This window comes from Cebus imitator, unplaced genomic scaffold (assembly GCF_001604975.1).
Source record: "Cebus imitator isolate Cc_AM_T3 unplaced genomic scaffold, Cebus_imitator-1.0 Scaffold9, whole genome shotgun sequence".
Lineage (NCBI taxonomy): Eukaryota > Metazoa > Chordata > Mammalia > Primates > Cebidae > Cebus > Cebus imitator.
Window position 1 is genome coordinate 6618186 of NW_016107324.1, and position 18753 is coordinate 6636938.

The 18753-nt window shown below is 38.2% G+C and overlaps 1 protein-coding gene across 15 annotated transcripts in view; it reads left to right on the top strand.

Annotated features, from left to right (window-relative positions):
* ATP8B4 (ATPase phospholipid transporting 8B4 (putative)) overlaps positions 1-18753 on the top strand; it is a 419806-nt gene that overhangs the window by 279822 nt on the left and 121231 nt on the right. For 10 of the 15 annotated variants that reach the window (XR_005203096.1, XR_005203097.1, XR_005203071.1 and 7 more), the window contains 2 exons: positions 1441-1570; positions 7527-7613. Coding sequence is in view for 2 of the 15 variants with exons in the window: in XM_017543680.2 (XP_017399169.1) it covers positions 7527-7571 (45 nt within the window). In the remaining 13 variants the exon portion in view is untranslated. Of the gene's footprint in view, positions 1-1440; positions 1571-7526; positions 8604-18753 lie in introns of those variants that run through there. The other 5 variants (XR_001829596.2, XR_005203094.1, XR_005203101.1 and 2 more) reach the window with 3 other exon arrangements.

Sequence of the window (18753 nt, forward strand, 5' to 3'; positions counted from 1 at the left end):
AGGTGTTATGGTTTTGACTCAAGTCTGATGCCACAGCAAATGGGAAGGTGATGGTCAAAGAGGACCAGGTGATCCATGAGTGAGCATGGTACAGAACATTAATTAGCATAGTGTTGCTCATGGGATTGGTTCAATTAGGCTTCCACAATAATTTGTACTGCATAAAGACACTATCTACTCAAACCACTGACCATTCTGAAAACAGTTGTTTGAATTAATTCCAACATACAGTTTGCAACCATTCTTTTATTCTAGCATTTTTATAAGTGTGGGTACAATCATAAATGAAGAAGAGAGTATACTCATTAGCCTCACAAATGGATTGTAAGAATTATTATTATCACCCTGAAAGCCCAAGAGTTTTGAACTTAAAAAAAAAAAACCCTAAAGGGTACTTCTTAACCAATCCTATGAAAATTATCCATTAATGGTATCCTTAAATGAAATTGAAATATAGTTTGTCTTTATGATTTCTCAGTCTCAGAAACTCTGGAGATGGATCTTCAAGTACAGAGCTTGCAAATCTTTTGAAATGATGACCTTTAGGCAAGACCAACTAGATAATTTATGAGACCCAGTGCAACATGAAGGCATAGGGTCTTTAGTTAAAAAAACTATTAAAATGTCCAATATGGGCCGGGCATGGTGGCTCATGCCTGCCAGCACATTGGGAGGCCAAGGTGGGAGGATCACAAGGTCAGGAGATCGAAATCATCCTGGCCAACATGGTGAAACCCTGTCTCCACTAAAAATACAAAAATTAGCTGGACGTGATGGCACGCACCTGTAGTCCCAGCTACTCAGGAGGCTGAGGCAGGAGAATCACTTGAACCCGAGAGGTGGAGGTTGCGGTGAGCTGAGATTGTTCCACTGCACTCTAGCCTGGTGACAGAGCAATACTGCATCTCAAAAAGAAAAAAACATTCCAATATATGACAACAGAGCATTAAACCAAGCTCATGGCCTCATGTGACTGCATAGATTGCACGCTAATGAAGCTAGACAGTCCTGTTCTCAGGGCAGCAAGCCCCCAGTAGTTCTATCTATTCCAGCTACCCATCTTCGGAGTCATTGAAAGCAACTGACGCTTTGTTGTATGCTGGCAAATATGCAGGCAGATGGCCCCAGCTGTCCATGGGACATCTTCAGGGATAGCAACAGAAGGAAAATATGATGAAGAGTGAAGCAGTATGTCTGTCAGAAGTAACAGTGGAAGGACAAAGGTTTGGTACAGCTATTAGGGAACTCAGAAAAAGAACAGTTGGCTATAAAAGACCCACCTAAGAGCCAACAACATCCAAGGGAGAGAGTGCCTTGGGTATTCTCATGCCTAGATGAGGTTATGTGGCAGTGTATCATGAGATACTTCTCATATCTCTATCAATCTATCTGGATCTGCAAAAATCTATTAATTTTTTTTTTTTTTTTTTGTATTTCTAGCTTTCCACCCAACCCGCAAGCTAATGGTTGGCTCTGTACATATTATCTCGTGAGAGACTTGCCAGCATAAAAAGAAGAAAGTATCCTAATAGTCATCTTGGATATAGGTACACAGGCCTAGGTCCCAGAGGTAAGAGTGAATTTCGGACACAAAACTTGTCTTGGCCACAACCATGAAATCAGAATTTTCCCCAGTCTAGAAGAACAATTTTCCTGGTCTTGGAAGGGAGAGTGAGAAGACCTATGTGTCTCTGAGCAAGAGGACGTATACTGCACATCCCAGACAGAACCATCTGGGAGGTAGGCCTAGCCCAACAGAGAGAATGGCTGTATAGGCAACTAGGCAGGTAGAATAACAGGCAGCCTGGGCCCCAGGTGGGTCACAAGAGCACAGAAGCAGCAGGCAGAATACTGGAAAGGGAGAGAAGATGTCCTATTGACAAATTAGGTAGCCTGGTAATGGAGGATTAAAGACCGCATGATAGGCAATGTGCTCCTCCCACCCCCATTCTGACATGCAAAGCTTTGCATAGCATGGAGAAGAGGGAAGTGAGAAAATAACTGAAGCTATATTTCCCAATAGACTGGCAGGAAATAGAAATAAAAATTAAATCACAATGAATAATTTTTTTTGTATGCCTGTTTGTGCACTGGGATTCATTCTAACTATTCTGCTATGATATTCTCTAAGCTCTTCTAATTCCTGTTGGTCTTAACTCTGCTCTCACTAAGCAACTTAAGAAAAAAAAAGACTTAATTAAAAAAAAAACTTTTTAGGTTCACAGCAAAATTAAGAGGAGGAGAAGGAGGAAGGAGAAGAAAAGAGGAAGCAAAAGAAGGAGAGGGGTGAGGAGAGAGAGGAGGAGGAGGAGGAGAAGCAGCAGTAGCAGGAGCAGCAGCTATATTAGTATAATGTAATAGTTAAGAGTCTAAAGACTCTGGAATCAGATTGCCCAGACTTACCAGATTCTGGCTTTGCCATTTATACAATGATTTTTAGCAAGTTCGAAAAAATCTCATAATATTGGTATAAAGAATAAAGATATTAACACATGTCAAACATTTTGATTAGTGGTAAGTATATGTAAAGTACTATGTAAATGTTAGCTACTATTTCTAGTTTTATTGTTCTTAAAGTATACACTTCTAGCCTATGTTCAATTGTATGAATATCTCCTCGTGTTATACATAATAATTTATTCTTATTTCAATCTAACTGCATTATGTCATACATACTTTATATGTTTTTATGATTATATTTTAAAAGTATAATTTAATGAACTAAATATTTCAGCTTTTAACTCAAAACTGATTATGCTATATTACAGGGATACCAAAATGATAATAAATTAGAAAAATTGGCAAAAGTGTCAAATAGTTAAAACACCAAAAAGGAGAGGCCAAAGGAGAGGCTTACTCTAATAAGAAGTTGGAAAATACAGATTGGAAACATTAAAGTTTGATAATATCCACTTTAGATTAGTGCCTGGGACATTGGGTACTCCCCTCTTCTGCTGGCAAAATGTAAGCTAGTGCTGCCATTTAACTATTAACATTTAAAATGCATAGACCCCTATATAACCAACCATTTCACTCTTTATATGCCCTCAAGAAACGATTGTTAAAGTGCATCAGGAGACAGAAGCAAGAGTGTTCATCTAAATGATGTTTGTAATTATGAAAATTGAAAGCTACATCAATACTCACCAATACTTGGAATGGTTAAATAAGCTGTGATATATTCATCCTTAAATTAAAAACAGTGAGCTATAACTGTCACTACTGACATGAAAATCTTAAAGGCACGTTACTTAGTAAAAAGCAAACAAAAAACCAAATTGCAGAAAACAAGTACAGCCAAGATAGCATTTTTGTATCATACAGTAAACAAAATCGCTCTATAGATATGTGTATGTAAGTGTACATATATGTATATGTAAATGTATCTGTGGGTGTTTGTGTAACTGTCTTGAAAAATGTCTCGGAGTGCACACCAAACTGTTAACAGTGGCAATTTTTGGATGGAAAACTAACATTGGTTAAGGAGGTTTTTAGCTTTTTATTGCATTAAATTTTTTATACAATGATAATTTTTTAAAGTATTCTTATATAATTAAGGTTGAACTTTAAAAAATTAAAAGACAAATAAGACAAAGTTCCCAAATTCCAAACACAATTTACTTAGCCATTGACCTATATTTGGCAGTTCTGGTTGTTTCCATTTTTTAATATTATAGATTTTTATACACTGAAGTTTCTTTTTCTTCTGTTAATTTATTTTTCTAGGATAAATTCCAAGAGTAGGATTACTGGATAAAATGGTACAAACATCTTTCTGGCTCTTGTTATATTTTTCCACATTGCTTTCCAAAAATGTTGTGCTTCTCCTTCTCTATTATTACTACATTTTTTTCTTAAGAGTGAGCTCTCCTGCTACCTGGCAGTAACCTGCTTTTCTATTGCCATCTCCTGGTTCTCAGGAATGTGTACTTTTCACTTCAGTTTTCAACCTGTTTTAGGACTGGAATCTCCTAGAGGACCTTCACTTCAGTCTTTCTCTTATGCCTATTATATGTATATCCCTGGAAGGTAGATATGATTAACATTCCATTTTTACAGAGGAAAGCACTGAGGCACACAGAGGTCAAGTAACTTGCCTAGGGTGCCATAGCTAAGAAATAGCAGAAGCTATTACTTTTAATTATACTCTCTGCATATCTAGTGTCTACACTCTCTCCATATCTAGTGTGGTTCTCCATCAATTTGGTGTGAACGGAGTTGATCTGGACCCAAATACCTCTTGATTACTTACAGAGTCTATGTATGTCATGGCTTTCCTACCCCATCTGGTCTGTTGGTCCCAGTCCGTGTCTGTGTCCTCACTACCTTTCTGCCTGTGCGCCTTTTCTTGGCCTAGTTCTCAGCTGGCCAGCTTGTTTCACATACTCAGACTTCTTCCCTATCTGCTACCTTAACCAAGATGTTAGACCAGCGATTCTTAATCCTGTATATATGCTAGAATCACTGGGGAACTTAAAACAAAGGAACCAAACACACGGGAGCCTGGATTTCATTCCCAGAAATGTGAATTGAATTGATCTGGGGTATAGTATGTATGAGCTTGCTTCTGGGATTTTTTTCAAAGTCCCGTAGATCTTTGGAACGAGAACCTCTACCTTAGAGGCTCTTCCTGTCTTCCTCCTGGGTTTAGTGAGCAACATGCCTTTGTTTTGGTATGTTTGTTTTGTTAGTAATAGCTGCCCTGCTTCCCTTGGCTGCCACCTCCCCTTGCAATGGTTTACCTGCCTGCCCTGCTATCATTTTGCCTGTTATGTTCTGTTCCTCTGTGTCCTCTCCTATCAAAAGTACATTGCTGATCCTACCTTCAAATCTTTGTCCTTGCTATTGTTGCTGCTTGTAATCACTCCGCTTTTCTCTACTGGAATCTAGTTGAATCAAAGTTTTGCCTTCTCCATGCAACTCTCTCTCATCACTACCCACACAGCTGGCTGCGGCTTCTTAATGCCTGTTTGGATTCCCACCTGTATCATTCTAGTGGCTTTTCATTTAGTGATGAAAGGTGATATATGATTTTCATGTGTGGATAGGAAGAAGCGCTCTTAATAGTGGTTAAGAGCACAGGATTCAGAGTTGGGAAGATTGAGGTTTCAAATTCCAAGCTGCCTTTGCTTAACTACTCTAAGCCTCAGTTTTCTCATTTATAAATTAAAGATAACAGTGTTACATATTTCATAGAGCTTCTCTGAAGCATAGAGAACATTTAACACAGTACATGTTAAAAGTCTGATACCCATAAACTACTGGGAACAGGATATATATGGTAATGATACTGATTTCTTTTAATTAAATTGGTAGAAATTAATAACTTATGCATCCAAATTTTCCCTTATCATCTGCCCCATAAATATTGGGCAGAGAAATGGAAGATATCCACTTATTGTGATGATGCTGTATTGCCCAGATCTTTTCCAGAAATCCTCTCTTGGAATTGCCTACAGAGCTAGTTTATGTGTCGGAAAGAAAAAGGGCCCTATTGCTCCTCTCCCTATTTGTTTTTACCAAAAAAGGCAATACTCAGTTCCACTGCACGCTGTATTCTTCAGCTTTGGTGCCAAATGACCTTTGGCTTTTTTTTTCCTTTTAAGTTTAATCTTCCCCAAGAGGTTAAGGATGCCACTACTAAGAATATGTCCAAAAATTTAACAGATTTTCAAGGGAATTTCAGAACAGAAGTTCCCAAAATGTTTTTCCAAGGAGACTGCAAATGACTTGAGAATGAGGCCCTTATCTACAATCAGGGGTTCTTAACCTGGAGTTAACTGGACTTTTGCTTTGTAACTTTTCTGCTTAGAGGGTCTGTAGCTTTCTTAATGTTTTCAAAGGAATAAAAAATGAGAAAAAGAAGGTAAGAATATTGTTTTAAAATATTTTATAGGTGCCAAGGCTCCTAGGAGAGGGCTATTTTGTTAATAATAAATTTAAATATTTAAGGGATAGAAGTGTGCTCTCTTTCAAATACTACAATAATGATATCCATTATTATAGCATGCATTGTTATTTTAACGGTGGGGGTGGATTTGAATAAAACAATAAACAGTCCCTCAACCACTCCCTGACTTTACTTGTGCATGTGTTCATGAAAGAGCTGGCAGGGTTCTAGTGTGTGGAGTGTGAATTTGGAACTTTTTAGAAGTATTTTATAAAATAGAGTCCAAAGGAAAACACAACTATCATGTTTCAAAAACAAAACAACAATATCAAAATATGAAAACTGGGAGGAGGATTATTTTACCATTGTGTTTTTTTGTCCAGTGGTTTGCTAGTAAAGCAGCTCTCTGGGAGGGAAAAAAAACAAGACCCCATTTGTAATGTTTGCCAATTTCTATGGTGTAAATACTCCCACCATGGCCAATTTCAAACTACCAGTATGAGATCACTGAATAGAATTGGGAAGAGATGCACAGAATTTGTTCTCTAAGCCAGTACAAGCTGTTTCTAGTACACCACTGCTTGTAACCCTTATAAACCCAGATGCCCAAAAGAAGAGTTTCTACAGGAGGTTCAGTTTTATGGCAGTGTCTTTTGTAAGAAGCATAGTTTAAGAGCAAAAAAGGAATTGGAAAGGAATTCTATTGGAGGGTATTGAAGGAGATTGAAACACATAGTTTAAAACACATTTCCCAAGCATCCTGATTAAAATTCACCCTCCTCCACCCAACCCACTAAGGTTTTATCTCCCATTTCTTCTTCCTCCTCTGCCTATCCCATTGTTTTTTGTTTGTTTGTTTTTTTAGATAGGCTAAATCTCCTGGTTGGAAAGAATCCTATTTCTGAGCTGACTGCAGGTTTGGTGGGGAAAGATGGGCTGCCTTTGATGGATAGGGAAGGGGAAATTGAGGTCTGAGAATAGTAAGACATTAATAATCTTTATTCTATCACATTATTTGCCCATGTTAAAAAAAAATTGAGGAGGAAAAAGTATACAAGTGAAACTATCTTCTCTTAAGGTTTGTGGCTTGTGAATCAACAAATCTTTATAAATAGTATCCTTTAAAGAAAAAGCAGTGTAAATGTAAATCAAATCTTTTTATTTTTTTTTCTGTTTACATATGGGCATTTCTTAACCTGTATTTATATTTATAAACCAATTTGACTGATCAGCTTTGGGTTAGTTAGTTAAAAGCCAAGGCAATTGTTTGTCTATCCCAGCTGATTTTAGACTGTCTATCTGGCCAAACTTGCAGTGTGACCATGAGCAAGTCATTTGGCCTTTCTGAACTTGAGTTACATCATCTGACATTGGGATTGAACTGAATGGTCTTTAAATTGCTTTCTAGCCATGAGAGCTTGTGGTACTTATGTTGCATTTAATGAGCTGCTTCACAATTTTCTTTTATGAAGTTAATAATCTCTACTTTTAAAATGTCATAAACCTGCTAGTTTGAATAAGTGGATTAATATCTAACTTGACTACTTAACTAGAACCCTTCTCTCAATAAGAAGAATAATTTACTCTTCAGACTCTGGTTTTCTTTGCTAACATTTTTCTCTGCTGTTCTCTCTAGACTTTGAGGCTCACCAAACTCATCTGGAGGAAGAAACCCTACTGAGGTTGGAAGGAATACTAAGGATAGATCAAGGACCCTCTAATGGTATCAGAAATTTATACTCTGTCACTAGATCATTCTGGACCTTCAGGATTCATATTTTTTCAGTACACTTGATCTTCTATGTATTTTCTTCTCTTTCTATTTCCTGCTTCTTCACATTCATCTCAGGGCTTCTGGTCGAGGAAAAAGATACAGTGAGTGGGGAATAAGCATGTCTTTCCATCCTCTTTGGTGTTAAATCACTTGGCTCTTATCTATCAAATACCTGATGATTCACTTAGTTTAGGACACTCCAGAAAGATAATTATGGCATGAAAAAAAGCTAATATTTATTGAGTGCTTATATTTTCTAAGGACTTTACAGACATCTCATTTAGTTTCTAACAACACAAATTCTAGCCTCATTCTATACATAAGGAAACTAAAGCTTAAAATGGTTAACCCAAGGTTGGAATGAATGAGAGAAGCAAGACATGATGTATCATCCCAGAAATGCCTGGCCTAACTTCTGTGCTTTTGTGCTCCTAATCACTGACTCTTCTGTGGTTGTATCTGAAGCTGCTAAAACAAAGCTTGGAGTGAAAAGCAGAAGGCCAAGTAAAAGCTTTAAGATGAGGATGATTAGATGGGAATTTGATTTCATGTTTTTCAAGCTAAAGAAAGGACTTGGGCTGCTTTGGTGAAAGAAACTACACACAGCTCTAAGGATGTGCTCCCTTTACTTGACTCTCTATCCCATCCCAGACTGTCTGAAGCAGGAACTTACAGGCTTAACCCTGAGCTAAGGTCATTCTGATTATCAAACCCATGATGGGCAGTTAGTAGTGGGGATCAGGACTCTCAGCCCTATTATTTTATTTTCCTGCCCCTAGGTTACTCATTCAGGTGCATGAAAACTCACCTTTTAATTAAATACTGGAAAAAGTCATCACAAAACTAGATGGCTCATGCCTGTAATCCCAGCACGTTGGGAGGCCGAGGTGAGCAGCTCACATTAGAGCAAGAGTTCGAGACTAGCCTGGCCAACATGGTGAAACCCAGTCTCTACCAAAAATATAAAAATTAGCTGTGTGTGGTAGTATATGCCTGTAGTCTCTGCTAGTCGGGAGGCTGAGGCATGAAAATCACTTGAATCTGGGAGGGGGAAGTTGCAGTGAGCAGAGATCGCTCCACTGCACTTCAGCCTGGGCAGTAGAGTGAGACTGTCTCAAAACAGTCATCACAAAACTAGTCATACAGTTCCTTCTCTACTGAGCAGAAAGACTAATCTTAAGATGAGTGCCTTATGTTCATTACCAATGACTTTGAAACCTCAGTACTAAGAGAACGGAAAAGCCACAAGACATTGCAGAAAGTGTCCATCTATTTGGGGGCTGCAAAAGTATTTATCTTAAATTTAGCCTCCCTGCATTTTTAGTCTTCCATTTGGAGACTGACAGTCTCTTGCTTCATGGTGGAAGCCTAACAGCTGCTCACTGGCATGACCTAACTTTCTACATTGAAGATGATGAAGTGACAGGGAGAAGCAAAAAGAGTAAAATTTTTTCAGTTGATGTGAAAACATGATGGCACATATAAACATGAAAGAACTCAGGAAGAAAGAAAAGATGCTGATGTGGTTCGGCTGTGTTCCCACCCAATTCTCATCTTGAATTGTTAACTCTCACAATTCCCACATGTTGTGGGAGGAACCTGGTGGGAAGTGATTGAATTATGGGAGTGGGTCTTTCCTGAGCTGTTCTAATAGTGAATGAGTCTCATGAGGTCTGATGGTTTTAAAAACAGAAGTTTCCCTCTGCATGATCTCTCTCTCTTATCTGCCACCATGTGAGATGTATCTTTTACCTTCTGCCATGATTGTGAGGCCTCCCCAGCCATGTGAAACTGTAAGTCCAGCAAACCTCTTTTGTAAATTGCCCTGTCTCAGGTATGTCTTTATTAGCCATGGGAAAATGGACAAATACAGTAAATTGGTACCAGTAGAGTAGGACACTGTTGAAAAGATATCCAAAAATGTAGAATTGACTTTAGAACTGGGTAACAGGCAGCGGTTGGAACAGCTTGGAGGGCTCAGAAGAAGATAGAAAAATGTGGGAAACTTTGGAACTGCCTACAGACTTGTTGAATGGCTTTGACCAAAATGCTGGTAATGATATGGACAATGAAATCCAGGCTAAAGTGGTCTCAGATGGAGATGAGGAACTTGGTAACTGGAGTAGTCGTGACTTTGTTATGTTTTAGCAAAGAGCCTGGCAGAATTTTGCCCCTGCCCTAAAGAGTTGTGGAACTTTAAACTTGAGAGAAATGATTTAGGGTAACTGGTAGAAGAAATTTCTAAGCAGCAAAGCATTCAAAAAGTTACTTGGGTGCTGTTAAAGGCATTCCATTTTATAAGAGAAATAGAGCATAAAAGTTTGGAAATTTTGCAGCCTGACAACATGATAGAAAAGAAAATCCCATTTTCTGAGGCAAAATTTAAGATGGTTAAAGAAATTTGATTAAGTCATGAAGAGCTAAATGTTAATCCCCAAGACAGTGGGGAAAATGTCTCCAGGGCATGTCAGAGGTCTTCACAGCAGCCCCTCCCATCACAGGGCCAGAGGCCTAGGAGGAAAACGTGGTTTTGTGGGTTAGGCCCACGATCTTGTTGCTTTGTACAGTCTTGGAACTTGGTGTTCTGCATCCCAGCTGCTCTAGCCATGACTGAAAGGGGCCAATGTAGAGCTTGGGCCATAGCTTCAGAGGGTTTAAGCCTCAAGCGTTGGCAGCTTCCATGTAGTATTGAGCCTGTGAGTACACAATAATTGAGGTTTGGGAACCTCTGCCTAGATTTCAGAAGATGTATGAAAGTGCCTGGATGGCCAGGCAGAAATTTGCTGCAGGGGCGGGACCCTAATAGAGAGCCTCTGCTAGGGCAGTGCCGAAGGGAAATGTGAGGTTGGAGCCCCCACACAGACTCCCTTCTAGGGCACCATCAAGTGGAGCTGTGAGAAAAGGACCACCATTCTCCAGATCCCAGAATGGTGGATCCACTTACAGCTTGCACTGTGCACCTGGAAAAGCCACGGACACTCAATGCCAGCCCACTAAAGCAGCCAGCAGGGAGGCTATACCCTGTAAAGCCATGGGGTTGGAGTTACCCAAGTCCATGGGAACCCACCTCTTGCATCAGCATGACCCAGATGTGAGACATAGAATTAAAAGAGATCATTTTGGAACTGTAAGATTTGACTGCCTGACTGGATTTTGGACTTGCATAGGGGCTGTAGCTCCTTGTTTTGGCCAATTTATCCCATTTGGAAGAACTGTGTTTACCCATTGCCTGTACCCCCACTGTATCTAGGAAGTAACTAACTTGCTTTTGATTTTACAGGCTCATAGGTGAAAGGGACTTGCTTCGTCTCCAATGAGACTTTGGACTGTGGACATTTGAGCTAATGCTGAAGTGAATTAAGACTTTCAGGGACTGTTGGGAAGGCATGATTGGTTTTGAAATGTGAGGACATGAGATTTGGAGTGGCCAGAGGTAGAATGATATGGTTTGGCTGTGTCCCTACCCAAGTCTTATCTTGAATTATAACTCCCACAGTTCCCACATGTCATGGGAGGAACTGGGTAGGAGGTGATTGAATTATTGGCATGGATCTTTCCTGCACTGTTCTTGTGATAGCAAATGAGCCACACAGGATCTGATGGTTTTTAAAATGGGAGTATCCTTGCACAAGCTCCCGCTTCTCTTGTCTGCCACCATGTGAGATGGGCCTTTCACCTTCTGCCATGATTGTGAGGCCATCCTAGTCATGTGGAACTGTAAGTCCAACAAACCTCTTACTTTTGTACATTGTCCAGTCTTGGGTATGTGTTTATCAGGAGCATGAAAATGAAATAATATAGATGCCTTTAAAAACTGTTTGATGAATTGTCCATTTGATAGACAGACTCAAAGCCAAGCAAGTTTGGTACTTCTTTGATCATATTTCAATTTTTAATGGAGTATTGGGTAAGAAAGGGTCCAGGGGTGAATAGAGACCAGGGGCATATGTGGGCTTTGTGGGATCTGGATATCGCACAATTTAGGGGAGGAAGAATTTTAAGAAAAATAATATAAATGCAAAATTAGAAATAGAGCCTTGGAATAAGTTCATGCAAGTGAAAAATCTTGAGATGATGCTTTATTCACTTTGTTTAAAAATCCTTGTATGGTTGACATAAATTTTCTCCATCTAGCTGGGAACACAGACACACCATGCTGAAATATTCTGCTCTAATAGACTACTGATGGGTCAGGGAGAGAGATGAAAAGACGAGGATACAAAGAGGCCAATAAAATGCTAAGGAATTACAGGGAGTTTACCAGGTGGTATTGTGTAATATTCAGAGGTCGTATGTGTACACAATTGTTACACACCATGGTTATCTTTCAGAAAGCATAAAGGTGCCCAGGGCTACATGGACTATCTATGTGCTTTTCTTGCCCAGAATTTGACAGGAGAGATAAGGATCAACAGCTTCACAGCTGAAGTTACTGTCTGTTCTGTCTTCCGGTTTCTACTAATTTTGTTTTGTTTGATATGTATCTTCAGCGTGGGCAACTCAAACAACCAGCACAATTAATTTGCTATCATCTCCTCTCTTCTTTTTTTTTTCTAACAATATGAATTGATTTTTTGCTGTCAAAATAATAATTTGTCTCAACACAGGAATCAAAGACATGTACAACATTTTAAACTTTGAAAACATTTTAACTATCATCAGATTTTTACAACTATTTTTAGATACCTCCCAATGTAGGGTTAAAATAAACTGACAGTGTCTCTTTTAAATTCTGGGGCAATAGAGAAAAAGAAGACGTGAGATAGGGCTAACTCTCCAGACTGACCAGGGCTATGGAGAATGCTAATTTTATGGAGTGCAAATGATTTGGATGGTCTTGTTACTAGTCATAAGAATCTTAAACCATTCAGCAGCTGACAGATTGCATTTACATTGGAAAAGAAAGATTGTCAGGAGCTTTGATGGTGGCCACACAATCCAGGAACAAATTTCTCATTATAGAAAATATGGTATCTTTATAGGAGGAATTAATGAAACTCATAAAGGAACACCTAAACAACAAATATCTAAGCTTTAAAATATTTTATCAGAAAATGAACAACAAAATATATTGCAGATCAAATACAGATGGGCGAGAGAGGAGGTTTCAAAAGCAGATTGGCAGGGGTGTCTGGGAGACATGGTAATAGGTTCTCTTTGTCCTGAAGGGAAGCCAGTGGAGGATGAGAGGGCCAATTTCCCTGAATATTGGCACTCAACTCCTCATAATAATTAATAAAATGATGTTGGATGCCTAATATCTGGCTCCTGTGAGATTGTCCAGTGTGCCTTAGGCCAAGATACTCATGCAGCAGGAAAGGAATATAAGAGGGGTGGGAAAGGCTCTTGACATCTCTTCCCCAATGCTGGGGAGAAGTGGGGTCTCTCAGTACACATTCCGGTCAGCCTTCTTTCCACATAGCCCAAACAGAGGTAAGTCCAGCCAGGGCAAGGGCATTTTCCAATATAATAGACACAGACAGGAAGATTTCAGCACAAGAGGATTAAGCAGCATCCATTATTTTAGTTCATAAGGAGATTCAGTGACTCTGTATGTAGTGGTTTGTATTTTTTGAGGATAAAATAGGAAATAGCTTGCTTCCTTTCTTCTGTGTTCTGTTTACTTATTTATTTTTTGGATTCCAGGAAATTGCTCAATTTACATACCCTGGAGTTACGATTTTATAGAGTTAAGAGACTTTTTTTTTTCATCATGATAGAGTAAAATTTACTTTTTTTTTCCTTTGGTATGCAGTTCGATGAATCTTAACATGTATATTTGTGTTACCATAACCATAATCAGGATACAGATCAGTTTCATTTCCCCAAATCTCTGTTGCATTTTTTTATAGCCTCCAATTCTCTGCCCATCCAGCTTTATATAGGCAGACAGACTGTCCCAAGTTAGAGGAGGTAGTCTGATTGTCCACTCAGTCATTCCTTCTTTATGGACAGTCTTCTGGGCAGATGGCACTATTTTTCAAAACATCATAAGACACAATTCCTGTCAACAAGGAAGGTATAGCCTAGTTCAAGGCTAAGATATCACCACGGTAACAATAAATTATCAAATGGCAAGTGAATGATATTGACAATATAGGAGATCACAAAAGGCTTAGAAAGGCCAGGAAAGGCTTAGAGGGAGAGAAGAAACTTGACCTATAGTCTAAATGGATGGAAGGATTTTTGAGTCATGTAGAAGGTAGGAAAAGCCTTTTGGGCAAAGTAAGGACATAGAGGCATGTATGTATATGAACTTGGGAAAACTTATTTAGGAAGGGAAGTGGGACTTTCTTTGAGTGGTGAAAGAGACTAAGTACAACGATGGTCACAATTTTCTGTTCCTTCCCATATCCACACCCATTTCAATATGACTACAGCTCTGCTCATAAACAGATGGAATCTATTCCCTTATTCCTTGAATCTGGGTTTTCCTACTGATTGCACTAACTGACACAGTGAGACAGAAGTAATGGACTGCCAATTTGAGCCAAGACTCAAGAGTCTTTGAGACCTTTTTCACTATGTTGGAATCTTGGAAACATGCCATGTGAACAAGCCCACCTAAAATGCTGGAGGATAGCAAACTATATGGCAGAGAGCCAACATGGTTGTTCTACCCAATACCATCCTAGAGAAGCAAAGAACCAGCAACCTCTAAACATGTGAGAGAACCTTGTCTATAGCAGCAGAGATGCCTAACTGACCCACAACTAAATCAGATAGATGAGTAAGCCTTAATGAAATGAAAAGTATCCAGCTGATCCATAGACTTGTGAGCAATAATAGATGCTCATTGCTTTATAACACTAAATTTTGGGAGAAGTTTGTTACCTAGCAATAGCTAACTGATACAAGTGTCTAAGACAGTTGGGATCTCTGTCTTATAAGTAATAAAAGGATAATTAGTAGGTTTTGTGACCCAACAAAGAAGGTACATTAGGAAGCTTCCTATCAACATTATAGTAGTGGAGATCAGTGATAATTTTAGCATATCTAAAATTTATTTTTATTAAAACCATAAATGCATAGTTTAAAAGGTTAAATAGTACTATGAGGCTTACCAAGAAAAAACGTAGTCCCAAGCTATAACTTTACTCATGTCCCAGTACTGTTTCTTAGCTTTCTCTTCTGAAATTTATCTTCATATTTATAAATATTATGTCTATACTCTATCTATTTTAGATATAATCTCTTGCCTCTATATTATAGCAGATGAGGATTTTTGTCTTCCCTACTTCTCTTCCATACCTTATAATCCTTTTATTCCAATTTATCCATGTAATAATTGATATTATCAATTTAATATCACCATGTTTGTTAAATAAATATTTCACATTTGTATTATAATGTCTATGTAAATATTCTTCCCTATTAGGTAGGTAGAGTACTAAAATAGTTTCTTTTTATATAAATTTTGTTTTTCTTTATTATTACCTCATTATTATTATTTTCTGAGAAGGAGTCTTGCTCTGTAGCCCAGGCTAGAGTGCAGTGGCTCTATTTCAGCTCATGCAACCTTTACCTTCAGAGTTCAAGCGATTCTTCTGCCTCAGCCTCTTGAGTAGCTGGAATTACAGGTACGTGCCACAATGCCCGGCTAATTTTTGTATTCTTAGTAACTGAGACGGGGTTTCACCATCTTGGCCAGGCTGTTCTCAAACTCTTGACCTCATGTTCCGCCTGCCTCAGCCTCCTAAAGTGCTGGGATTGCAGGCATGAGCCACGGCACCTAGCGCTATTACCGCGTTCTTTTATTTGCTTAGTTTTCTATGTACTAGTATAAAACAGATGCAAAATTTTCTCCAAATACGATGATAGATATGAAAAAAATACCCTGATTTTCATTCTGTTTTTCACATAGCCAGATGCATCAGTTTGTTTGTTTGTTTACATAGGTCTTCCTCCAGGAGTTCTTTTGTTTCAGTCTTGACCGTTTTCTTCGGGTATTCCCATGAATAGGCATTTTCTATGTCTCTGAGTATTTTCTCTAGGATTTCCTGTGGTGTAGCCATTCTCACATCTTCCTTTCTCAGTGTAACCCCTTATTGTGATGAAGAATATCCTCTAGTATTATGTGGCTAAAATACCTTTATTCTATAGTATCTACTTCAAGCTTAATAGCATAATCATGAATAGAAGATAACTTTCCCTCTGAATTTTTAATGCATTACTTCGCTGTTTTCTGGCTTTTTGAAGTTTCATGCCTTTCTTACTCACAATCTTTGGTGGTTGCCTGTTTTGGTTGCTGCTACCGTTCATTTGTTTATTTTTGAAATTTAAGCATTGGAAATTTCACTGTGTTCCTTCATGGATCTTTCTTCCCATTTTTCATCCAGAATTGCAGGTAACACAATGGACTCTTTCATTCTAGAAATTTTTGTCTGTCTGTGGATTAAAAATAAAAATTTGGGTCCTGGTTTCGTGGCTCACACCTGTAATCCCAGCATTTTGGGAGGCTGAGGTGGGCAGATCATGAGGTCAAAAGATTGAGACCATCCTGGCCACCATGGTGAAACCCCATCTCTACCGAAAAATACAAAAATTAGCTGGGCGTGGTGGCGCACTGCTGTAGTCCCAGCTACTCAGGAGGCTGAGGTAGGAGAATTGCTTGAATCCTGGAGGTGGAGGTTGCAGTGAGCCAAGGTCTCGCCACTGCACTCCAGCCTGACATCTGGTGACAGAGTGAGACTCTGTCTCAAAAATAAAAATAAAATTTTAAAAAAGTAAAAATTTGGCCTCGCACAGTGGCTCAAATCTGTAATCCCAGCACTTCAGGAGGCTGAGGTAGGAGGATCCCTTGAACCCAGGCATTCAAGACCAGCCTGGGCAACATAATGAGACTCTGTCTCTACAAAAAAACAAAAGAAATATAGATGGGTATGTTGGCATGTAGCTGTAGACCTGATTACTTGGAGGCTGAGACGGGAAGATCACTTGAGCCCAGGAGTTTGAGGCTGCAGTGAATTGTGTTTGTACCACTGCACTCCCGCTTGGGTGACAGAGTGAGACCATGTGTCTAAAATAAATAAATAAATAAAAATTCTACATTGTCATTTTCTCTTTCTGAAATTCCTATTAGTCTTATGTTAGATCTCCCAGGTGAATCTTTAATTTTTTTTAAACTTTTTCTTTTCTATTTTCTGTCTCAGCTTTTTAAAATTCTGCTTTCTGAAAAATGTTCTCAACTTCACATTGAATCTTTTATTGATATTTTTCTTTTTGCTCAAACTTTATTTTTCCTAAAAACTCTTTTATGCACTATAATTTATCTTTGTTTTCTTCATTTTTATTTAACAAGTGATTTTTTGTTCTTTAGCCACAATTCTCCCACTTTTTTACATTATCACATTTTTTCCATATTTTTAAACATTAGACACATTATTTGTTAGAAGTTAAGGATAAGCACATTCTTTTTGCTAAATAATATCATGTTATATTTAACTTAAAGATTATTAACTTTTTAAATATCAAAAATTGAAGATGCTGGGAATCACCTTTGTTTGTAGGTCCCAAAATAGCCCTGAGGTCTTAATATGAAAATATCTTTTATAATTTGTAACAAACTCTTACCTCAAAATTAAACACTACAAAATTTACACAATTGTACCTGGATATTGTATAGATATACTCAGTATCTATACAATATCCAGAAACCTACGGGAGTTTTAGAAATGCAAATGCAAATAGGTTTACAGTCAGAAAAGAGAACTTATACTAAGGGTATATAACTTGAAACCAGGCATCCTGTGCAGTAATCTGTTCAGTACTTAGACAGTCATTAAGTCATCTTTGTTAAAAGCACAGGTCCTTGGATATCCCCAAATGCCAGGCAGAACAAAGAGAATTCCAGTACATTGGCTTTTACTATTCACCTAAATGCGGTATGATTTTCAAATTATTGTTCCATGGATATAATATCTTCACTTATCTTTCTTGAAGATATAAATTATGGTTTCTTTACTCTCTATTTTTTCAAGTTTTTTCCTTATTTTGATTTTGATCTTTATTTTTCATGCTGAAACTCATCTGATGATTTTTGATTGTCCATTCATATTTCAGAATGAGATCTAGAAAGCTGGTTGCGTATTATTTCTCTCTATGCAGGGCTAGTTAACTTGTGGGCTTTACAGCAGGGTAATCAGAAAGTTACCTAACTTTTTGGTTCAGGGACCCTAAAACATTGGTATCTGCAGGACTTTTCTCTGGGATTTCTGGTCTTTTCAGAGAGGAAACCTTAAATCTGCTGCAAAAGGCAGATACAATTGTCTAGAGTGTTCTGGGAGCAGAGTACAGGAAAAGGATGCAGAGTTCCATTTATTGAATAGTCAGACTTTTGCTTAATTACTCATTTTACATTTTAACACCACCCTTGTTATCTCAGTACCCAAAACATCCATATTCAATTTTCGTAGAGAATTATGTCTTCATTTTCTGCAGTTTAGAAGGGAATCAGTAATTTAACTGTACATAGTACTTATTTTATTTTAGAGATGTGGTCTCACTGTGTTGCCTAGGCTAGACTTGAACTCATGGGCTCAAGCAATTCTCCTGCCTCCACCTCCACATAATCATTATTTTAAGTAAGTATGAAACCATATTATTAATAAGTATATGACTAGCCATTTTTGGCCTAGGGAGCCTATTTTCAACCTGTGCCAACAATAGCCCAGTTTAATTATTAAGTCATGTTGCTGAAACAAAAACTAATTTCCAAAATGGAAATTTGGTGAGTAACAGAGTTTAAAGTGAAGGTTTTGAGGCTTGATAAGTAAGATGATTCACATCACAGATACCTCACACATTTTGCCATTAGACAAATCAGTTTCTCTGAGTTTCCTTCTGTACAGACAGCTCTCTTATCTCTCTTCTGTTTCTCAATTTACAATTCCTTACCAAAGCCTATTGCGTGAGCATTTCAGTTCCAAGTCTTAACCCCAGCTTGCAGACCACACTCACTGGCCAAACAGTAGGATTTTACTTGAGATGTAGAACAACAACAACAACAAAAAACAGAATGGAATAAATTTTTCTGTAACAAAAATAATAATTATTAAAAGTTATACCAAAAAAAAAAAATTCACACCAA